Below are 19777 nucleotides of genomic sequence, written 5' to 3'. Positions count from 1 at the left end.
TACACTGCATATTGTATACATATGTGTATATATACACGTGTGTCTGTATTATGTACATATATATTATATATACACATGTGTGTATGTTTATATATATATTTATGTATTGCCCCATTCCCCACCTGTTAGCCCATGAGCGCGTGGACCAAACCAGTTTACTCATTTCTGTGGTCCCAGCGACTAGCACAGGCCCAGGCATGTAGAAAGTGCTCTGTAAACACTGAGGAAAGGGAACAGTTTCGGGTTTCCTACCAGAGGCATTCTGAGCTGGGCTGCTGGGAGAGCTGCAGGAGTGTGCGTGTGTGCACAGGTGTGCGTGTGTGTGCGTGCGTGCATGTGCGTGTATGTGTGTGTTGGGGAGGGGACTCGGGCTCAGGAAGGTCCGTCCAGCATGGAAGCAGCCGTCCCTCTCCTTCAGCATGGAGGTGGGTGTGTGCGTGGAGGCTTACCGCCAGGAGGCCGAGACCCATCGGCGGCACATCAACAGTGCCTTCATGACCTTCGTGGTCCTGGACGCGGATGACCAGCCTCGGACACTGCCCTGGATTCAGCCCCAGCCTGGGGTGAGTGGCGCCCTGCCCCAGCACCAGCTCTTCTCCCTCTCTGCCTGGGGTGGTGGGGCCTGCTAGTCTCTGACACAGCCAGGGAGTGATGGGCTCAGCCCTGCCCCTCTGCCGGCACACAGCCAGCTTGCAGTGCCCTGTGACCCCCAGAGATGCCCCTTGTGCAAGGCAGGCACGCCTGGGTCTGTCTGAAAGAACTCGGCCGTGCACAGTTAGCTCAGTTAGGTGGTAACAGGCGTTCATGAGCCTGCGGAATTGGAGGAGGCTTTGGGGTCAGAAGTGGGTTGGAACTCCCCTCTGCCACGGTCTAGTGGGCGCCCTCTGCAAGTTTCCAGTCCCCGCCTGTAAAGCAGGTGTATCTGTACTCCTGCCTCACGGGGACGTTGTGCGGGGTGCCTGAGGGGCACTGACCCTGTGCCTGACTAAGCCCCGTAGGCACTCAGTAAGTGGTGGCCTTTAGCAGGAGGTGACAGGAGAGCAAGAGGCATAAGGACAAGAGTCAGGGGCTTGGGTTCAAAGCCTGTCTCTTAAAAAATGCCATCTTGGGTCTCCTGTGGGCCAGTTCCGGGCTTCCTTCCAGGGGGCTGAGGGGTGACCTTGGAGAGGCATTCCCTCTCTCTGGGAAGGTCCCCTGCCCTGCCTGCCTGCCTCACAGGGCCGAGAATTGGCTGTGAAAACCCCCCACTCCGCAGCTGGGCATTGGCAGGGGCCGGGGGTGGGAGGAGCCCGGCAGACGAGGGGTGGCGAACAGTTCACAAGTGCGTCCCAGCCTGTGCCAGTTGATGCTTGTGAGCGGGGAGACATCAGAAGCAGTGGTTAAGAGGGCGAGCTCTGGGTCAGGCCGTCAGGGTTCTGTTCCTGGCCCCACTTCTTACGCCTGTGACCTTGGGTAAGCCACTCACTTTTTTTTTTTTTTTAAGATTTTATTTATTTATTTGACAGAGATAGAGACAGCCAGCGAGAGAGGGAACACAAGCAGGGGGAGTGGGAGAGGAAGAAGCAGGCTCCTAGTGGAGGAGCCTGATGTGGGGCTCGATCCCAGAACACCGGGATCACGCCCTGAGCCGAAGGCAGACGCTTAACGACTGCGCCACCCAGGCGCCCCAAGCCACTCACTTTTCTGTGCCTCAGTTTCCTCCTCTGTAAAATGGGGACAAGAGGGTTGTGGCAAGACTTGACATTCTGCACAGAAGGTGCTTTAGAAGAGTGCCTGGTAGCAGCAAGTGCCCAGGAATGTCTGTGCCCTTTGCGATCCCTTTGTGCAGAGGAGGACGCCGAGGTCAGCGAGGGCAGGTGGTGTTCCCAGAGTCAGTCAGAGAGTCTGGGGGAAGCTGGGGCTGGAGCTCAGAGCCTCGGCCCTCTCCTGTCCGGGTTCCTTTGCCTGCAGCTGCCCCCATGAGACCTGAGCTCCACGTTAGGGCTGCAGGGGCTCCTCGGGCCTTGGGGGGCAGACAGCAACATGGGAGTGGGAGTGGGGAGGAGGGCATAAGCCGCTCGTCTGGCCCACACCACAGTCTGTCTCTGCATCTCTCCCCAGGATGGCGAGCGGCGCTACCGAGAGGCTAGTGCCAGGAAGAAGATCCGACTGGACAGGCGAGTGTGGGTTGGGTGGTGGGAGGGGACACGGGTTCAGGGCTGTCCGCCTGCTCCCCAGGCCCCAGGGACCGGCATTCCTTCAGTGCTGCCCCTGTGCTGGATGCTGGGCTGGGCCCTTTACGTCCACGCACCTCTCTACCCGGTGGTCTTCCTGGCCCATAGTCCAGGCGAGGACACTGAGGACAGACGGATTAGGCAGCCATGGGCACACCGATAGGAATGATGGGCAGAGGGAGAATTTGAACCTGGCGGGATCCGGCCACTTCTGAATCCTGGGTTCCTCCCATGGACCCTGATGAGTGTTGGGCAGATGAAGAAGGGTCCCGAGAGTAGAGGCAGTTGCTCGAGAAACACAGCGGGGTGTGAACCCCTGCTGCCGAAGCATTGCCAGACCGGAAAATGCGGGAAATACACTGGGGTTTGCCTTCTGTGCGAATAGGAGAAGTGTGCATCCACGGAGCACGTCCCATAGGCCGACCCCCCATGCTCATGACGACCGCATGAGGCAGGTGCGACACCCACCCCCACTGCTGAGGCACGAGGGCGAAGCTGCTTTAGCCAGAGTCAATTGCTCAGCGAGGGCGTGGGGACCGAGCTTCCCCCGGCACCCCACCCCGGCCTCAGTCTGCTTCTGAACGAGTTTGCATGCTCTCAGCTCCCGTTTTCTTGGTGCCCAGCCCGTCTCCTTGGCCAGACAGGATTCCCTGCCCCGCTGCTGGGCTAAGCACCAGGAGCGAAGTCTTCTGAAAGACGTGGGCTACCCGGGGACCATGGTTGTCCTCTTTTCTCTCCCAGGAAGTACATCGTATCCTGTAAACAGGCAGAAATGCCCCTGTCTGTCCCCTGGGACCCTAGCAACCAGGTAAGGCCTTCCTCTCTGAGGGGACAGTCCACAGGCCCATGATGGGGGCGGGTGGGGACCCTGACTCTCCGTTCTTGTCAGAATGGGTTTGGAAGTAGGCCTGAGGGGACAGGATACTGTGTCCTGACTCAAGATTGGTACAGTTGGCAAAGGGCTTTCCTCTGTCCCTGTTTGGCGGGAGAGAGCTGAGAGCCTGAGAAGAGGGTCACACAGCGAGTCTGCCCGAGGCCGGGCCTCCTGTCCCAAAGCCCAGGGCCCGGCACCCACCCCCCTTCACGGCCCAATGGCCTGTCCCCTGGTCCAGCGTGGCCCCGGGCCAGAGCTGCCGGGGAAGGCAAGCAGGTGAGGCTCCTCCGTGTGCTCTGTCCAGGTGTGCCTGAGTTACAACAATGTCTCCTCCCTGAAGATGCTCGTGGCCAAGGACAACTGGGTGCTGTCTTCGGAGGTCAACCAGGTAGCTGACCCCACCCACCGGCAGAGGCGGCTGACCTCAAGCAGCAGATCTCAAACCGCTCGTGTCAAAAGGGGATTTTTTAAAAAAATATTTTATTTATTTATTTGAGAGAGACAGTAGGGCGAGAGAGAGAGCACACGAGTGGGGGTGGGGGCAGAGGGAGAGGGAGAAGCAGACTCCCCGCTGAGCAGGGAGCTCAATGTAGGACTCGATCCCAGGACCCCGAGATCGTGATCCGAGCCGAAGGCAGACGCTTAACTGACTGAGCCACCCAGGCGGCCCCAAAAGGGGATTTCTTAAAAGGAATTGGATGAGACTGTGAAACCAGCCCAGTTATAGAAACACAGCTGCTCCCACAGGACCTGGAGTGGAGAACCCCCAAATCTTTCTCTCCTGCCCACCCACCATCTGGCCCCCAACCCCTCATCTCTGCTGTCCTCTGCCCTGTGGCTTCCTCCCTCCGTCTCCTCCTTTCTCCCTGCAGAGATAGGGCCAATGCACAAGCCTGGGTTGAGGAAAGATGTGACTTCTGCCTGTGCCCTGGGGAGAGTCACTTTCCCACCTGTGACATTAGGCACTTCAACAGGGGCCTGGCTCTGAGGACCCGTTCCATTGTTGCCTTAGTCACTGCTTCCTCATGCACGCTCCTGTCCACCTGTGCTGAATTCTCTCAACAGCCCATTTTCAAGGGGGTGGGACTAAGGCTCAGAGAGGTTGAGTTCCTTTTTCACAGTCACACAGCAAGTCAGTGGCAGCCCTGAGCTTGCAGCCCTGGCCTCTAGCATCAGAGTCAGCCCACTCCATCCCGCAGCATAGCCCGGGGAGGGGGCGCGGGAACGAGGCTGCCCTCTGTCCCATGCAGGTCCGCCTGTACACTCTGGAGGAAGACAAGTTCCTCTCCTTCCACATGGAGATGTCGGTGCACGTGGACACCACCCAGGCCTTCCTGCTGCTCTCAGACCTGCTTCGGAGGCCTGAGTGGGACAAGCACTACCGGTAAGGGCCGAGGTGCCAGCGGGGTGGGCTGCTTTGCTCAGGCCTGGTGGGAAAGCTGGGCCGCACATGTCTTTTCCAGAGCCATCCCCCGTGATGCTCAGCCCCTGCTGGCCTCTAGCTGGGCATGCGGGGCGGTGGCGTGGGGTGTCTGTAGCTATGTGTTGTATGGGTGTCAGAGTCAAGGGCATTCTGAACCCTCAGGGAAGGGACTGAGCCTGGAATTGGAGTTGGAGGCTTGGGTTTAAGTCCTGTTTCTGGCCCAACTGGCTCTGTGACCTTGGGCAAGTCCCTTGAGGTGTAGGTCATGCATTTGCACTCTGGGGTAGATCAGTGATTTTCTTTTAATCCCTGCTCCCCTCCCTTTAAGATTTTATTTGTTTGAGAGAGAGAGCAAGCAAGAGAGAGAACACGAGTGGGGGCAGGGGCAGAGGCAGAGGGAGAAGCAGGCTTCCTGCTGAGCAGGGAGCCCACCATCAGGCTCGATCCCAGGACCTTGGGATTATGACCTGAGCTGAAGGCAGACGCTTAACCGACTGAGCCACCCAGGCGCCCCTAGATCAGTGATTTTCAAACCATATTCTGTGGAGCCCCCTAGGAGGCTCAGGGACCACTTGGTAGAGGTTACAACGCTGGGGGGGCGTGGGCCCCCTCCCAGCTTCAGGGGAACTAATGGAATGGCCAGTTTGATGAGTCTGCCTGGTTTGCCAGCTCTCCTTAGGGATATGTGCATGTATTTGTTATTTTTGAATGTAGTGAGTTACTGAATATAAATGTTATTCCTATGAATACATTTGTTCCCTGAATTTATTGATTCTTCATGTGAATATTTTCTTCCTGAATTTAGCCAAGGGAGATAAATCTGTTCTTAGGAAAACAGCCAAAATTTCAGTATTTAATATGAGAATGTTGAAATTGAAACTGGTATTTTTGCAAATTCCCTTAAAGTCATTTTCTGTTGTGCCAACACCCTCCTTTGGTCATTTCTCCCGGGCTGCTTACGAGGAGCCTATATTCCTGAGTATATCCATAAGGAGGGTCTGTGCATGTGGAAATTCAGTGAGCAGGTTGTCTGGCGAGTTGAGTTTTGCTAAATTGCCTTCCCTGTCCTACCCCCAACTATCTTACAGAGTGGGCCTACTTGTGGCTGTTTCTACACAGGCTTTCTATTTAAGGTTTTGGTGCACAAAAGGCTATTGCTTTAAAAAGCCTTGGTCAGGAGCACCTGGGTGGCTCAGTCGGTTAAGCATCTGCCTTCAGCTCAGGTCATGATCCCAGGGTTCTGGGATCGAGTCCCGCACTGGGCTCCTTGCTCAGCGGGGAGTCTGTTTCTCCCTCTGCCCCTGCCTGGCCCCCTACTTGTGCTCGGTCTCTCTCTCAAATAAATGAATAAAATCTTAAAAAAAAAAGTAAAAAGGCTTGGTCTAGGTGCCCCCAAGCCTGTTGGCAGTGACATTCTACAAAGCTGGGAGGTGATTTGATGGTGAATGTTGGGGGCGTTGGGCCTATGGTAGGAAGGCTTCAGGAGGCAAGCTGCTGTGGGCCTTGAAGGCTAAGTCAGACCTCGATACTTAATGGGATTGGGGCAGGGGAATGTCCCAAGGGGAAAGGGAGCCCTTAGCTGCTTCCCCCCACCCTGCCCATAGCACCCTGTTCGTGAGGCAGCCTCTGAGGTTGGGTGGGAGAGCCGGGGAGAAGGTGGCAGGTTCGGACATGGTCACACACGTTTGTGTGGATGTCTTTGTGTGTGCATGCATGTATATTGGTGTAAGCCTGTGTGTGTGTGTGTGTGTGTGTATGTGTGTGTGTGTACCTGGGCACATATGTGCAGTGTGCCTGGGCCTGAGGGGCAGAGCTCTGGCCCCTGACAGTCTGAGCACATCTCAGCCCAGCTTCCTTAATGGCTCTGTGGCTGCAGCAGGTTATTTTCCTGAGTCTCAGCCCCTCATCTGTACAATGGGGATACTGAGAGGACCTATTGCATGGGCTGCTGTGGGATAAATGAGATAGTATGTGGAAAGCACGCGAACAGTGCCTGGCACACGGCCGGTGCTCGTAACCAGGAAACCATCCCACGTCTGCGTGGGGCGTGTGCACCTGCTGTGTGCATTTGCCTGTGTACATGTCCGTGTGTTCCTGTGTGTATGTTCATGCGTGTCTTGGCCTGGCCTTCCTGCCTCCTATGGCCCTCGCTGAGCAGTGTAGGGGGTAGAGTGTCCCTCAGACATCGGCTCAAGAAGGCTGAAGCATGGGAGGGCCTGGGCCAGGCCGGCTGTCACAGGAGCCGCTGTGCCTGCCTGGAGCCCTAAGCTCTGGGCCTCCCTACAGGAGCGTGGAGCTAGTGCAGCAGGTGGACGAGGACGATGCCATCTACCACGTCATCAGCCCTGTCCTCAGCGGCGACACCAAGCCCCAGGACTTTGTGATCCTGGCCTCTCGGCGGAAGCCTTGTGACAACGGGTGGGTGCCGGCCTGCTGAGGCGGGAGGGAGGGGCAGGCTCATCCTCCTCCAGGACATCGGCTTAGACTCAGAGCTTTTTGCAGTGGGACACCAGGCACTGCTTGGCTTTTCAGGGCTGTGGGTAAAATGGAGGATGAGGGGACTCTTCTCCCCTTTGGTCACATGTGCTCTAAGGCAGGGTGGTCTCTGTCCTTGGGGTGATGAGGCTGCCTCGCCCCAGACACGGACAGGCCCTTGCTCACGTGGCCGCTTGCTTGGTCTCCACCCTCTGAAGGCCCCACGTTGACTAGAGGGGCAAGGCCACCAGCTGTGCGGGGACGCATGGCATCCCTTCTGCTAGAGACATGCACAGAAAAGTGAAGCATGAGCTCCCAAAGTGTGGGACTCCTTTGAGCATCTGCAGTGGAAGGGCTTTTCCAGAAAATCTGCAACGAAGCCATGCTGGCTTCTGGCAAATTCCGGGCTAACATACGGGCACCTCCTCTCTAGCCTGGCGCAGCGCCAGCTGTCGGGCCTTTTAAGTTTATGTGCCTCAGATTCTGGTGAGGGGGTCTGTGCAGTGGGGGCTCCGGGCCAGAGCTGGGTAGAACAGGCCCTCACCTCCTTCTGTGCCCTTCTCCACCCTTTCTTGGCTCCAGAGACCCCTACGTCATCGCGATGAGGTCAGTCACACTGCCCACACACCCTGAGACGCCAGCGTACAGGCGTGGGGAGACCCTCTGCTCGGGTTTCTGCTTCTGGCGAGAGGGGGACCAACTGACCAAGGTGAGGCCAGTGTTCCCTCCCCCACCCCATCCCCCTGCCAGATACCCCCGAAGCCACATGCACGTCCGGAGCTCGGTGCTGTGGGCTCCGTTAGTTCCATACCCGGGCCCCACCTGCAGGCTCTCTTCGAGCATGGGGGAGCCCAAGAGTGTCAGGGGCTGGAAACAAGCCTTCCCTATGATCTAATCTGTGCAGAGACAAGATGGCAAGGTCTTGGGAAATGCTCTGGAAGCCCAGGGCAGAGGCCTGGGTTCTGATCTAAAATTCATCTCATTTACTTGAATACCTCTCTTGTCTGGAAAGGTTTTACATGGCTCTCAGGGCCCATAAAACTCAGCAGGGTAGTCAGTGCTCACTGAAAATGTGGGGGAGGCGGCTGAGGGCAGGGGGCGGAGGGGGGAGGGGTTGCTGCAGCTCCCCCGCCTCCAGGCCCAGGTAGGGACAAGGCTGGTGTTGGCTAACCTAACACTCTTAACCTGAGGGGCTTCTCTGCACAGTCCCTGGGCTGATTTCGAACTTGCTTCGATGACCCTAGAGCACCACCATTTTTACGTGCTGGGCTCTGGAGACCCAGCCCCTGTCCTCCAGAACCTCCCCCAGCTGACCCGTCAGGGAGGCACAGGACAACAGTACCGTGTGTGGTCGTGCTGACACGCCACGTCATCTTCTCGGGCCCCCGGGTGCTGGCTTGGACTTGCCGCCCTCCCCGCCCGCCTCGTGCCCGCCCCCTCCCCCTGCCCAGCCTCCCTGACTGTGGCTCCCTTCCCATCCTGCAGGTGTCCTACTACAACCAGGCAACCCCGGGCTTCCTCAACTACGTGACCACCAACGTGGCCGGTCTCTCCTCGGAGTTCTACACCACCTTCAAGGCCTGTGAGCAGTTCCTGTTGGACAACCGGAGCGATCTGGCCCCCAGCCTCCAGACCCTCTAGGCCCCCGCATGCCCGCTCCCCCTCCATGCTGCCCCCAGGGACACACGCACAGTGCATTGAGGAAGGCAGGGGTGTTTATTCCTTGCTGCCTCCCCCGTGGGAAGCCTGGACCCAGGGGTCCACCGGCCCAGCACCCGTGGACGCTCAGGCCCCGCCAGCATCCGCCAGCAAGCGTTCGCGGTCACTCTGCGGCAGCCTGTAGTAGACTCGGGTGCTGTCCACAGCCCTGGTTGCCAGCAGCGCCGCCCGCACCGACGCATAGTCGCCCCTCTCAGGGCTGTGCTCCACCGTGACGGTGGCCCGGGGGGAGGCCGCCAGCAGCCTGGCCACCACCCCAGCCGCGTTCTGGCCCAGCAGCCCGGCCTGCAGCTGGAAGGACGCAGGCTGCCAGAGACCCCGGCACAGCTCCAGCATATCTGTGAGCAGCTGTTCCCCGTAGCCACTGCCCAGCGCCGCCTCGGGCCAGCCTGGTGCCACCGTCACGTGGGGGAACACCTCAGCCACAGCTGTCAGCAGCTCCCGGCCGGCCACGTGGCCAGGGACCACAAAACTGCCATGGGAGACGGTGGCCCCGATCCACACAGGCCGAGGCAGGTGTCCGCGGGCGGAGAGGTGGGCCAGCGTGGTCAGGGCCGGCCGGAGGGCTGAGGGCTCTGCTATGTGCAGATAGACACCCCAGCGTCCGGGCCGCCCGGCGAGCTGCAGCAGACAAGACTCCAGCGTCAGGGCGGGACCTCCCGGGGCACGTACGATGGGCACGGCGTCCTTGGCTGCAGGCCCCTGGAGGCCAACGTTTAGCAGGATCATGCCTTCTCTGTCTGAAAGAGGCAATGGAGGCAATAGCGTCAGGAGTTTGGGTGATGGTGGGGTGTCAGAGGCCCCTGTTAAAGGGGTGTTAATGGGGGGCAGCCAAGGAGAAGCTGGTGCCCCATCGGCTGAGATCTGCCGATGGTCTGGGCTCTAGGTGGAAAGGCTGCTTTATGAACGTGCCCGGGGCTCATCAGAAGGACATGACCAGCTGTAGCTCAGCTCTTGGCCTTTGACTAGGGCTCAGTCCTGCGGCCTGGGCCTGCCCCTCCTACGGGAGATACAGCTCAGGACTCAAGGGCACTGAAGGTTAGGGGGCCGTGCTCTTGGTACCACTGCACCCCGCCACCCTGGCAGCCGGCACGTTGCCACAGTAACAGAGGCCCTTGGTTCCTGCCCCAAGCAGAGCCCCCCTTCCCCCGCCCCAGTTTAGCTGGGAGCACAGGTGCTGAAGGCAGACCTTACCTGGGAGGCTGACTGTCGCTGTCCTGTTGCCCTGGAAGGCAGGAACCAGCCACTCCACGCTCAGACCGTCCCCCTCAGGGGGCTGGAGAAGAGGGATCAGGCTGCCTCCCGTGTAGTAAATTTGCTTCCGTGTGGCATTTGCTGTGGGGCCCCAAATTGTCAAGATGAAGAGGCCACCATTCACAAAGTGCCTTCTCTGCACCCCGTATCTACACAGATCCTCCCTCAGCCTCACAGCATCCCTCCAGGCAGAAGTACTCCCATTGGAGATCACAGGAAGGGACTTGCCCAAGGTCCCAAAGCCCATGAGTGGAGTTGCTGGGGTTAGAGCCTAATGGAGCCAAGTCTGCCGTCCCCAAAGCTGCAACTCCCCTTCCCCGCACCGACATGGCTCCCCATGGTAGGAATGTTGAGTCTCATGGGTTCCCTTTGAGATGGCTGAACGGCAGGCTTTCCAAGGTCCAGGGTCAAGGCAATGAGGGGTTTGGACAAGTGAACAGGTAGCATCCAGGTCATTGATTAGCACGCATATTGGTCAGGGGGGGCAGTCTCTGAGGAACTACGCCGTAAGGAAAACGCACATGGGGTTTGCTGGGTTCCAATCTAAGCTGTGCTATGTACAAGCGAATGACTTGGTGTAGATTACTTAACTGGTCTGAACCTCAGTTTTCCTGTCTATAAAATGGAATCACTGCTTCCTGGTTATTTGAGGCTTACATAACACACCATACCCAGGTCTGGTATCCCTTAGGTGCTTAAAAGGATTCTTTGACCCGATTCCACCCAGAATTTTCTCTTCCAATGCCTCACCCCTCAAGCTCTGCTGTCCACCACTGTCCACCAAATGCTGCCCTGTGCAGAATCCAGGCCCACCACCCTCCCCGGCTGCCCCACACCCCTCCCTACCGGCCAGCTGCTTGAACTGCGACAGGACAGGCTCAAAGAGGTCATAGTAGACTTGGTAGGAGGCGCTGTTGTCTCGGACATAGAGGAGATCGTCCACCGACACGGGGTCCAAGAAACCCTGCCACAGCGTCAGGCTGTACCTGGGGCCCAGAGAGCCAGCTCAGCACCTGCCTGGGCCCAGCAAGGTCCTCAGCTGCACTCCTGTGCTCAGAACTGGACCCTAACTGGTTGGGGATAGAGTATCTGGCCTCCAGCTTCCCACCAGCCCCTTCTACCAGAGGACTGTCCCCTTCCCAGGGGCAGAAGCCGCCACGGGGGCTTCAGGAAGAATAAAGAGGCTGAGCAGGAGGGGCTGGCCTGCCCTGTCTCCTCACTACGAGGGTCTGTTTCTGGTCCTGTCTTAGGAATGGGAAAAGGACAGAATGGGATGGGTACAGGCAGAGGGGGAGATGTTAGGTGTGGAGGGGGAAGGGGACAGCTCTAGAACTCCTGTGGGAAGTGGCTGTGGGACTGGGCAGCTGGGAGCAGACTGCGGAAATGCAGATGGGAGTCCCTCAATCCCTAGAGGACAATCCTGGGTACAGTTGGCTCCCACGGGAGGGAAACTTGCCACTAGGTCAAGTTATCCACCAATAGACTGGCTCCCTCAGGTGGTGAGCAGCCCGTCACCAGAGGTATACAAGCAGAGAGCAGGGATGCTGTAGAGGATGTGAGCGCCAGTGGATATGGGACAGATATGGTTAAGTGTCTGGGATCTCCCCCGGGGGCATCGGTGCCCGGGGGAGGGGGTTTGGTGATCAGGGCTATGGCAGGGGCCTGGGAGTTTTCACCTCTTCGATTGGCCCAGCAGCCAGCTGAAGTGGGGCCAGGCATCCCGTACCATGACAGCTCGCACGGGGAAGGTGACCCTCTGTGGCAGTGCTCCCACCAGCTCCTGCATCCTCTCCACCATGGCTCGGCTGTATGTCACGTTCAGGACGAAGAAGGGCATGTAGAAAGTGGTCCAGCCCGGAGACAGGGTGGCCTCAGGATACTTCTCCTGAACCAAGGCCAGGAACCTGCAGAGAATCAGAGACACTGGTCTTTGAGAGCCTTGCTGGCCCCTTTCTCATCTCCGGGGTTCCCATCACTGGGCTAGGAAGTGGCAAGTCCTGTTGAATGTGGAGTGTAAGGACAGAAGCAGAGTCCTAAAGAACAGAAGTGACCTGCTAGGGTCCTACAATGAGGCACGGACTTTGGAGTCAAGGCTTCCCAGTTCAGGTCCTGACTCTGTAACCTTGGGCAGCTCATTCAACCTCTTTGATTCTCGAAGACGGCATCCCTTCTGGTAAGGCAGGGCCTCTTCAGCACCCCCATTTGGATGGGGGGACAAGCAAGGGCCCCAGATGTGGGGATCAAGGCTCTGCCACTTGTCTCTGAAACTTCAGATTTTAAATTCCATGTAAATTTTACCCTGATAGAAATTTTAGCAGAGGAATAATGTTACCCTCTCCTTCTCCCCGAACCACGGAGTAAAATCAACACTCCAAGAAGATAAGCCCTATTTATCTCGGGCCACTGACTACGTTTTTCCAACTGCCGCTTTCCAAATGCACCACCGTTTGAGAATCACAGTAAATACTGGAGGGATGGATTGTTGGCTGGCTGGCCAGACGGAGGGATGGACGGAGAGACGGATGACTGGAATCAGAAAGGCCTGGCTTTGGATCTTTACTGTATTTTTAGACCTAGGCCAGTCAAACAGTTTAACTTCGATGACATAGTTCCTGTATTAATAAAATGAAAATAATAGTACCTACCTCATTCTCTTGGTACTAAAGTACTTTCTGAACAGTGCCCGGGCACGTAATAAACACTCGACAATGCAGTCTCGGTTACTGTCGCCTTTCTCTTCTGCAACGTGGGGGACATGCTCCTAACCTGGGGCTGCCAGGCGACGGTCAGACCGGACACCCTTCTCCCGGGTGGCCCTTCCTTATATAAACTGTACAGCACCGTGCAGCTGGTGTCTGTGAGGGGTGTTGGTGGCAGTGCTGGGATTTCAGGGGGGCTGGGGAAGGACTTAGCACTTTCAGGCTTTTCTCTAGCAGGCCAAGCCCTGCCTTGGTCACTGGGAGACAGAAAGGACTGGGCCCTGTCTGCCCTCCAGGAGTCCACCGTGGAGTAGGGGCTATAAACCAGTCATCCGGCAGTGACAGCCCAGTGAAATCAGGACTGTTAGGAGGACGTGTGGATGAAGGCTCTCAGCAGGCTGGGATGTCAGGGTAGATTTGGGAGAAGGTAATGACTGGGCAAAGGTTCATCAGGGAATGGGGGAAAGGCATTCGAGGCAAAGGAAGGGCATGTGCAAAGGCTCAGAGGTCAGATTACAGTGTGGCTAGAGGTAAACTCAGCAAAGGTATCCTGAACACTGTTTGTGCCAGATGGTGGAGGACGAGGGCTGGACATAGCTGGAGCCGAGAGGTCAACACTCACTGTGTGGCGTTGACCTCCACTGAGATGGGGGCATTGGGGCCCCTCAGGATGTCGGCATTGATCCACACAGGCCTCCGGACTCTCCCATCCTTTGTCAGCCGCCGCAGGAGGTCCAGCGAGGGGCCCACAGCCTTGAGGCTCTTAAAGTCCAGTTTGATGCCTGTGGGGAGGGGCCCAAGGGCTTGGGGAAATGGTCCCTCATGCTCAGGGCAGAAGGAACCTGCAAACACAACTTCCTAGAGCAGAGAGAACAGTGTTTGGGGTGGGGGGGGGGGAGGTGGGCAGACAGGGACCAGACTCCAGCTGGGCGTGAAGAGGGCTTTCAAACAGACCAAGCTACCCACAGAGGAAGGACCTGCCCCTGCCCCTGCCCCTGCCCCTGCGGGCAGAAAGCAGAGGCCAGCCAAGGGCTCAGACTTGGGCTGGTGCAGGGGTTGTCAAGCACCAGAGAAAGAGAGACTGTGGTTCTTGGACGGGGCAAGCTTAGAGTGTCCTAAGCCAATTTAGCCTGTGTGGAGGTCACTCAGCCTGCAGGAAGGGGCATCTGAGTAGAGGAGGGACATGGAGGTGGAGGAAGGACCCCCGTGAACAAAGGCCTGTCCTGTTTAGGCAGCAAGGGGCTGGGGATGAATGGCGATGAGGGGAACCGCAGGGGGAAGAGGTTGCAAAGTTGGAGATGGCTGTTGAAAGCCAGGCCAGGAGATGACCATTTGTCCCAGGACAATGGGGAGCCATGCAGGGCTAAGGAGGGGAGTGACAAAACTGACGTTTAGAAAGCTCACTCAGATGTACACGGTGGTGGAGGGAGGACAGAGCAGCCGGGTCTGGGGTCAGGACATGGTGAATGACAGAGGGGAGGTGGGAGGGTGATGCCTAGATTCTGACCGAAATTGGTAAGGGACCCTGGAGGGAAGGGTGGAGTTGGGCTTTGAACAGGTTGTACCTAGTTCCGGAGGATTCACGAGGGAACAATCTGAACGTGCCTGTACTTTGCGGTGTACTCTGCCCTTTCCCATCCCCCACCGCACCTAGAATTCCCTGGGCCTGGGCATCTGGAACACGGGGCCGGTGGAGGGGGGGGGGGGTGCAATGAGCCTGGGACTGGCCTGGCTTCCACAGAGGACCAGAGGGCTGGGGAGGGGCTGAGAGAGTCCTTACCCTTCTGGGAAGAAGACAGCACAGTCTCCAGCCACTGCTGCAGGGTGTTGTCGCTGTAGATGGCTGGGGGGTGTGCCATGATGGGGACCCCTGTCTCGTTGGGTGTCTTGAATCCTTCTACCGTGACGTCCGCCTCCAGGACCATGGCGTTGCCTGGGGTAGAGGCAGAACGAGGTCAGTTCCTTCGAAATTTTTTTTTTCTCATCATCAAAGTATTACACATTTATCCAAGAACATTTGGAAAATACAGTAAAGCAGGAAGATGAATACTCGTCCACATTTTCATCATTGTTCTCATTTTCATGTATTTTCTTGCATTTTTGTCTATGAATGATTTTTACATAGTTCAGACAACAGTGCATTTAGAATTTTTAATCCTTTTCTTTCGATATTATGACATTTTCACAATCTTCTATAGACCTCATTGTTAAAAAAAAGGCTATAAAAGGGGCGCCTGGGTGGCACAGCGGTTAAGCGACTGCCTTCGGCTCAGGGTGTGATCCCGGCGTTCTGGGATCGAGCCCCACATCAGGCTCCTCCGCTATGAGCCTGCTTCTTCCTCTCCCACTCCCCCTGCTTGTGTTCCCTCTCTCCCTGGCTGTCTCTATCTCTGTTGAATAAATAAATAAAATCTTTTAAAAAAAAAAGGCTATAAAAGCTCTGGCTGAGGACGCTCCCCACGATTTCGTCAGCCGCCGCATATTCCTGAGACAGTTCCGTAGTTTCCAATTCTTTGCTACTAATACATGACCAACAGCTTATCCTGGTTTTTGAATTCTTTCTAGTCCCTACTTGTGGAATTGAGTTAGGGCCACTCGGGGTCATTTTTAAAGCCCACATTATCAAATTACCGTCTAGAAAAATTGTTCGGATTCATGTTCCCCCTGAAGTACATAAGCTTGCCCATCTCCCTGCACGCTTACAACGCTGAGCCTTGTTATTTTAATTTTTAAATTTCAATTTTTAAAATCCTGTCCTCCAGAGTTCGGTCTGGGAGGGAGCTAAGGCCTTCCCAATGGGAGCTGACTTGGAAGACCCTGCCACTGGGCATCTGGGGTGTGCGGTGGAGGCAGGGAGGCAGGCAGGCAGGGGTCACGTTCAGCTCTGCAACATCACGGAGCCTTGGCATCAGAAGGGGCCTTTCCTCCTTGTTTGCACTCATAGCCTCCTGACCTCTCACTTCTAGCCCTGCTCCCCTCGAAGTCCGTTCTCTACACAGCAACCAGAGTGAGTATTCTAAACATGGACCACTCATGTCACTTTCTGTTAAAAAACAAAACGGGCCCCACCCATTGCCCTTAGATCCAAACCCCAAATCCTTAGCATAGCCTTTGTGCTCCTGCATGACCAGGCCCTGACCAAATTTCCAATCTCACCTTGAGTCCCCCTCTCCCTCAATCTCTAGGTTCCAGCCCCTTCAGCTTCTGCAACATTACTGTGCACACAAAATACCCAGGAACTGTTAAAATTCCAGCTCGCACCCGTGGGTCAGGGGCGGGGCCGAGGTTCTGCGGTCTCGCGGCTCCCCAGCCATGCCCAGGCTGCCGGGCCTTGGACCACACTTGAGTGAGGCTTGGATTTCGTTCTGTGCTCCCATCTCTGGGCGCTTACTCCTGCTTGTTGCCTTGGCAACACTCTTCCCTCCGCAGCTTTACTAGGCTACCTTCTGCTCCTGCGTTAGGGGTGGCTTAAAATATCACTTCCTCTGGGATGCCATGCCCGAACCCCTTGCCCGGTCTGACTCAGTCATCCACTTCGGGGCTACTCTTTTGAGTGCTTGGCGCCATGTAAATGCTCGCTGAGCGTAGGCACCATGATGCAGGGTCTGGGTCTGAACTGACCGTCACTTGAATTTCTGGGGCCTAGATGGTATCAGGCCTAAAAAAGGAGCTTCAAAAATGGTTGCTGAACGATGAACACCTGAAAGAATTAATGATAGAGGAGCCAAGCTCGAGAACCCCAGGTCCAGAAACAAGAGCGAGTCTGGCCCAAATCACAGAGAATTTGTGCAGGTTTCTCTAGAATCGAGGTGCCTGGATTTCCAGGAGGGGAAGGAAGATGAGTGCTGGGGTGTCCCTGGCAGTGAGCCAGGCCTTTCACATCATCCCATTTCCTCCCAATGTTACGGATCCTGCTTCCAGAGCGCGGGGACTCCCAGGTTTCTTCATTGGCAAGGTGGGGATGAGCCTCCGCCCCCTGGGCCATGGAAACGGGACATGAACATAAAATCACGTTTTTAAACCATGAAGGGCTTTATGAAGGCAAGCTTCATTTTCTGACTTGAGCACAAAGTTCTTTCTCATCTTACCTTATGGTTACTTGGGAATGCAGAGAGAGGGGTCTGAAAGGCTTAGGGCCCCAGAGAAGCCACGCCAGAACCGGGTTGGGGTGCAGGTAAGAGGGTAGCTCATGAGAATGGATTCACTGGGGTCTCATTCCCATCTGATGGGGGGGCCAGTTCATCAGGGTGCATCAGGGGCCCTGAGTCCCGGTGACCCCGACGCTGCTGCCTTGCTTGACTCACACTAGCCGCCTCCCTGGAGACACCGTGGGCCCCTTGGAGACAGGGTCACATCTCACTCATTTCTAAACCTTCCTCCTGAGATCGGCCTGGAGCAGGGACCCAGTGAACGCTCAGTGAATTGGACTGAAGACCAGCAGAAAGTACCTTTTGGACCTAAACTGCCTCCTGGCGATTGCCACCTAGGCCCAGGTTCTTCCTGGGAAAGTCTTCTCTTTTGTCATGGAAAGTTGTAACCTGCCTTCCAGATGCTAATCTAGAGGTTCATGCGTTTGGGTGGGGTGTGAGGAAGGAACCAGTGAGGGAAGGACCCATTTCCTGTGGCCCCCCGGCTGGGAGGAGGGCTGGCCCCCCAGGGAACGGACAGGGAGTTACTTAGCCCTTCCCCCATCCCCCCAGCATGGGGCAGGCCCTGAACCCACACTGCAAGCATGCGCGCCGGGGACGAACCGCGACGGTGTTACTCAGGCAGGTTACTTGTCTTCTCTGTGCCTCTTCTTTCTCATTCACAAGAATTAAGTAAGAAGATAGCCCTGGTTTGGCATTCACTGAGTGTTAATCATTATTTACATGGAGTAGCTCATTGAACGAGAGTGGCCGTATCCCCGCCTTTGCCTGGGAGAGTCTGGTGTATTTCTGTGGGCTCAGCATCATTTGGTGTGGGTGATAAATGATACGGGAATTCTACCAATCCGCATCTGGCAGAGGGAAAAACTGAACTGCGGACAGGTGAAGTCACCAAATCACTCTGCCAGTAAAGGGTCAAGGTAAGATTTGAACCCAGTTCTGTCTGGCTCTCCACGTGGACGTCCGTGCATGTCTAAGACGACTTCACCAGCCTGGCTCTGCCCCTGGGTCTCACTCAGGGTCTCCAGCCCAGCTGTGCGTCAACCTTCCTTCCAGAGGTCCACCGCAAGGACCTGGCAGAACCCTCAGGGAGGAAACTGGGCCTCTGGATCCCTGAGCTATGGTAAGGGGTACGTGTCCATGCTCCCTGCTGTTGGGCACTGCCTGGTTGGGGCCTTCTTCTTGGCCAAGGTCCTAATGTCGTGGGGCCGGGTCGCTTGTCTGCTACCCCAGGGCTGCCATAATACTCTGAATAGGAGGCTCAGAGGCATTTTACATTTTGCTCGGCTTTTCACAGCTCATTTTTGATACCACTGGGCCTCAAAGTCCCATCTTCTGGCTTCCATAGGATTTGAAGGCAAGGACCTCCAAGCAGGGACAGCTGGCAGCAGGCAGGTCAAGGAAGGGATAGGTGGGGCAGAGGGCAGGCCACGATGACTTTGGAATTAATTAGACATCTGGTTCAAACCATGCGTGAGGCTGTCTCATCCCCACTTCTGCTCTCCCCCCATCTCCCCCAGCCCCGCCCTGGCCTGTCCCAGTTCTGGCAGCCAGACTTACTGTTCAGGGCAGCTTCCATCTCCTTCCGGCTGTTAGCAGCGTGGTACCAGGTGACCAGCAGGCCATCCGGTTCGCTGATCTGGCCCAGGCTCTGAAGGTAGTCCAGCATGTCCGCGTCGGGGCGGCAGGCCGCATCCGGCTCACAGTCTGGAACGGACGCCAAGGGGGCGGTTAGCCTCAATTCTCGCCTCTGCCCAAGTCTCCTGTCTGTTCATCCCACCGACCCTCCCTGGGCTTTCAAGGTGGGTCCAGCTCTCCATCTAGCAGAGGGACAAGGGGACCCCAGAACCATCAGCGCTACGAGAAAGAGAAACATGTGGGCTCCTGAGCACAAGGAACCCCGAACCAGCCTGGGCAGTCAGGAAGTTTACAGACAGAGGAGGGAACATTTAAGGGGGATTTGAGGATGGGTATAAATTTGACAGAAAAGGGGGACAGACAGAAGAGTATCAGCAAAGGCTGGGCTGAAGGAAAAAGTGTGGTCACCTGGAGGAAGAGCCGCTGGCCAGGTACAGATGGCAGCGGAAGACATGGAGAGGGCAGGCCTGGAAAGGGGTGTTGGGATCAGGCTGTAAAGGGCCATGAATGCCAGCAACAGGGTGGGCTGTGTGCTGAGGGCCCCAAGGGGGGCTGGTGTTTAACAAGGTCTCATGGGCTGCAGAGCGAGCACCGGCTGGCAGAGTAGGCTGCAGACGGAGACTGTGTGCAGGGGGGCTGCAGCAGGGGTCAAGGACACCGGAGGCCTGGGAGCTCGGGGGCAGGGAGGGCAGAGGGTGGGAAGGCAGAAGCCTCAAGACGCCAGGCCTGAGAGTACAGACATGGGGCAGAAGGGGGAGTGGAGGCTGCCCCCAGGTTTCGGTGGGAAGGCAGAGAGGCCCTTCACCCCGAGAGGGCACAGGGAGGAGTGGGTGTGGGGGAAAGAACGGAGCTGAGACTCAGACTCTGAGGAGTCTGAGATGCCCACAGGATCCCCCAAAAGGAAGGGAGTTCTGGGCTGAGGGCAACAAGCCTGGCGGAGGGGGAAGGGAAAGTTGTTGCTGGGGATAGAGTCTTAGTGGGGATGCGGGGCGGGAGAGGCGGCCGTCAGAGCGGTCGATGGGGAAGCCAAGCAGGTGGCACGACAGCGGGGCCCTACCTGGCTGGCGGCGCTGCTGTAGTACGAAGCCCAGGGACAATCCGATGGCGAGCACCAGAACCACGCAGGCACTGCCCAGAAGGGCCCACTTGGTCTGACCGCTCGAGCACCCCTTCTTGCAGGCCATGGTGCTCCTGTCTGGGAAATGCCCTCCAAGTCCCCACGGCCCAGAGTCCCCCAAGACTCCCTGTAGCTGGGATCTGGTGGGACGCAGGAGCCCCGTGGAGCGTGCAGCTCTGCTCTCCACCAAGGCCTGTCAGCTCCCGAGGCTCCTAAA

General features: G+C 57.0%; 2 protein-coding genes across 8 annotated transcripts in view; one reads left to right on the top strand and one right to left on the bottom strand.

Annotated features, from left to right (window-relative positions):
- ACOT11 (acyl-CoA thioesterase 11) overlaps window positions 1-12671 on the top strand; it is a 47197-nt gene extending 34526 nt beyond the window's left edge. For all 7 annotated transcript variants that reach the window (XM_048220489.2, XM_026498025.4, XM_044383847.3 and 4 more), the window contains exons 9-16: window positions 419-563; window positions 2101-2156; window positions 2955-3021; window positions 3392-3475; window positions 4338-4471; window positions 6797-6928; window positions 7568-7694; window positions 8471-12671. In XM_048220489.2, the coding sequence (XP_048076446.1) occupies window positions 419-563; window positions 2101-2156; window positions 2955-3021; window positions 3392-3475; window positions 4338-4471; window positions 6797-6928; window positions 7568-7694; window positions 8471-8626 (901 nt within the window). In that variant the 3' untranslated portion in view covers window positions 8627-12671. The remainder of the gene's footprint in view (window positions 1-418; window positions 564-2100; window positions 2157-2954; window positions 3022-3391; window positions 3476-4337; window positions 4472-6796; window positions 6929-7567; window positions 7695-8470) is intronic.
- On the bottom strand, window positions 8771-19777 carry FAM151A (family with sequence similarity 151 member A). Its single transcript, XM_026498028.4, has 8 exons — window positions 19501-19777; window positions 18366-18512; window positions 14438-14590; window positions 13280-13439; window positions 11635-11862; window positions 10805-10944; window positions 9899-10039; window positions 8771-9444 (listed from the first exon to the last, which is right to left on the bottom strand). The coding sequence occupies exons 1-8, from the start codon at window positions 19625-19627 to the stop codon at window positions 8771-8773; spliced, it is 1770 nt and encodes a 589-aa protein (XP_026353813.2). The 5' UTR covers window positions 19628-19777.

The sequence above is a fragment of the Ursus arctos genome, unplaced genomic scaffold (assembly GCF_023065955.2).
Source record: "Ursus arctos isolate Adak ecotype North America unplaced genomic scaffold, UrsArc2.0 scaffold_12, whole genome shotgun sequence".
In the NCBI taxonomy this organism is placed as follows: Eukaryota; Metazoa; Chordata; class Mammalia; order Carnivora; family Ursidae; genus Ursus; species Ursus arctos.
Note: the sequence above shows the minus strand (reverse complement) of the source record. Positions and strands in the feature narration are given on the sequence as shown.

Excerpts from the sequence above, each read along its gene's own strand:
- FAM151A (XM_026498028.4), bottom strand. The coding sequence starts at position 19,627 with ATGGCCTGCAAGAAGGGGTGCTCGAGCGGTCAGACCAAGTGGGCCCTT. Across the intron at positions 13,440-14,437 it reads GCTGTCTTCTTCCCAGAAGG|GCATCAAACTGGACTTTAAG; the intron begins GTAAGGACTCTC and ends CCCTCCCCACAG. Across the intron at positions 10,945-11,634 it reads CTGCTGGGCCAATCGAAGAG|GTACAGCCTGACGCTGTGGC; the intron begins GTGAAAACTCCC and ends TCTGGGCCCCAG.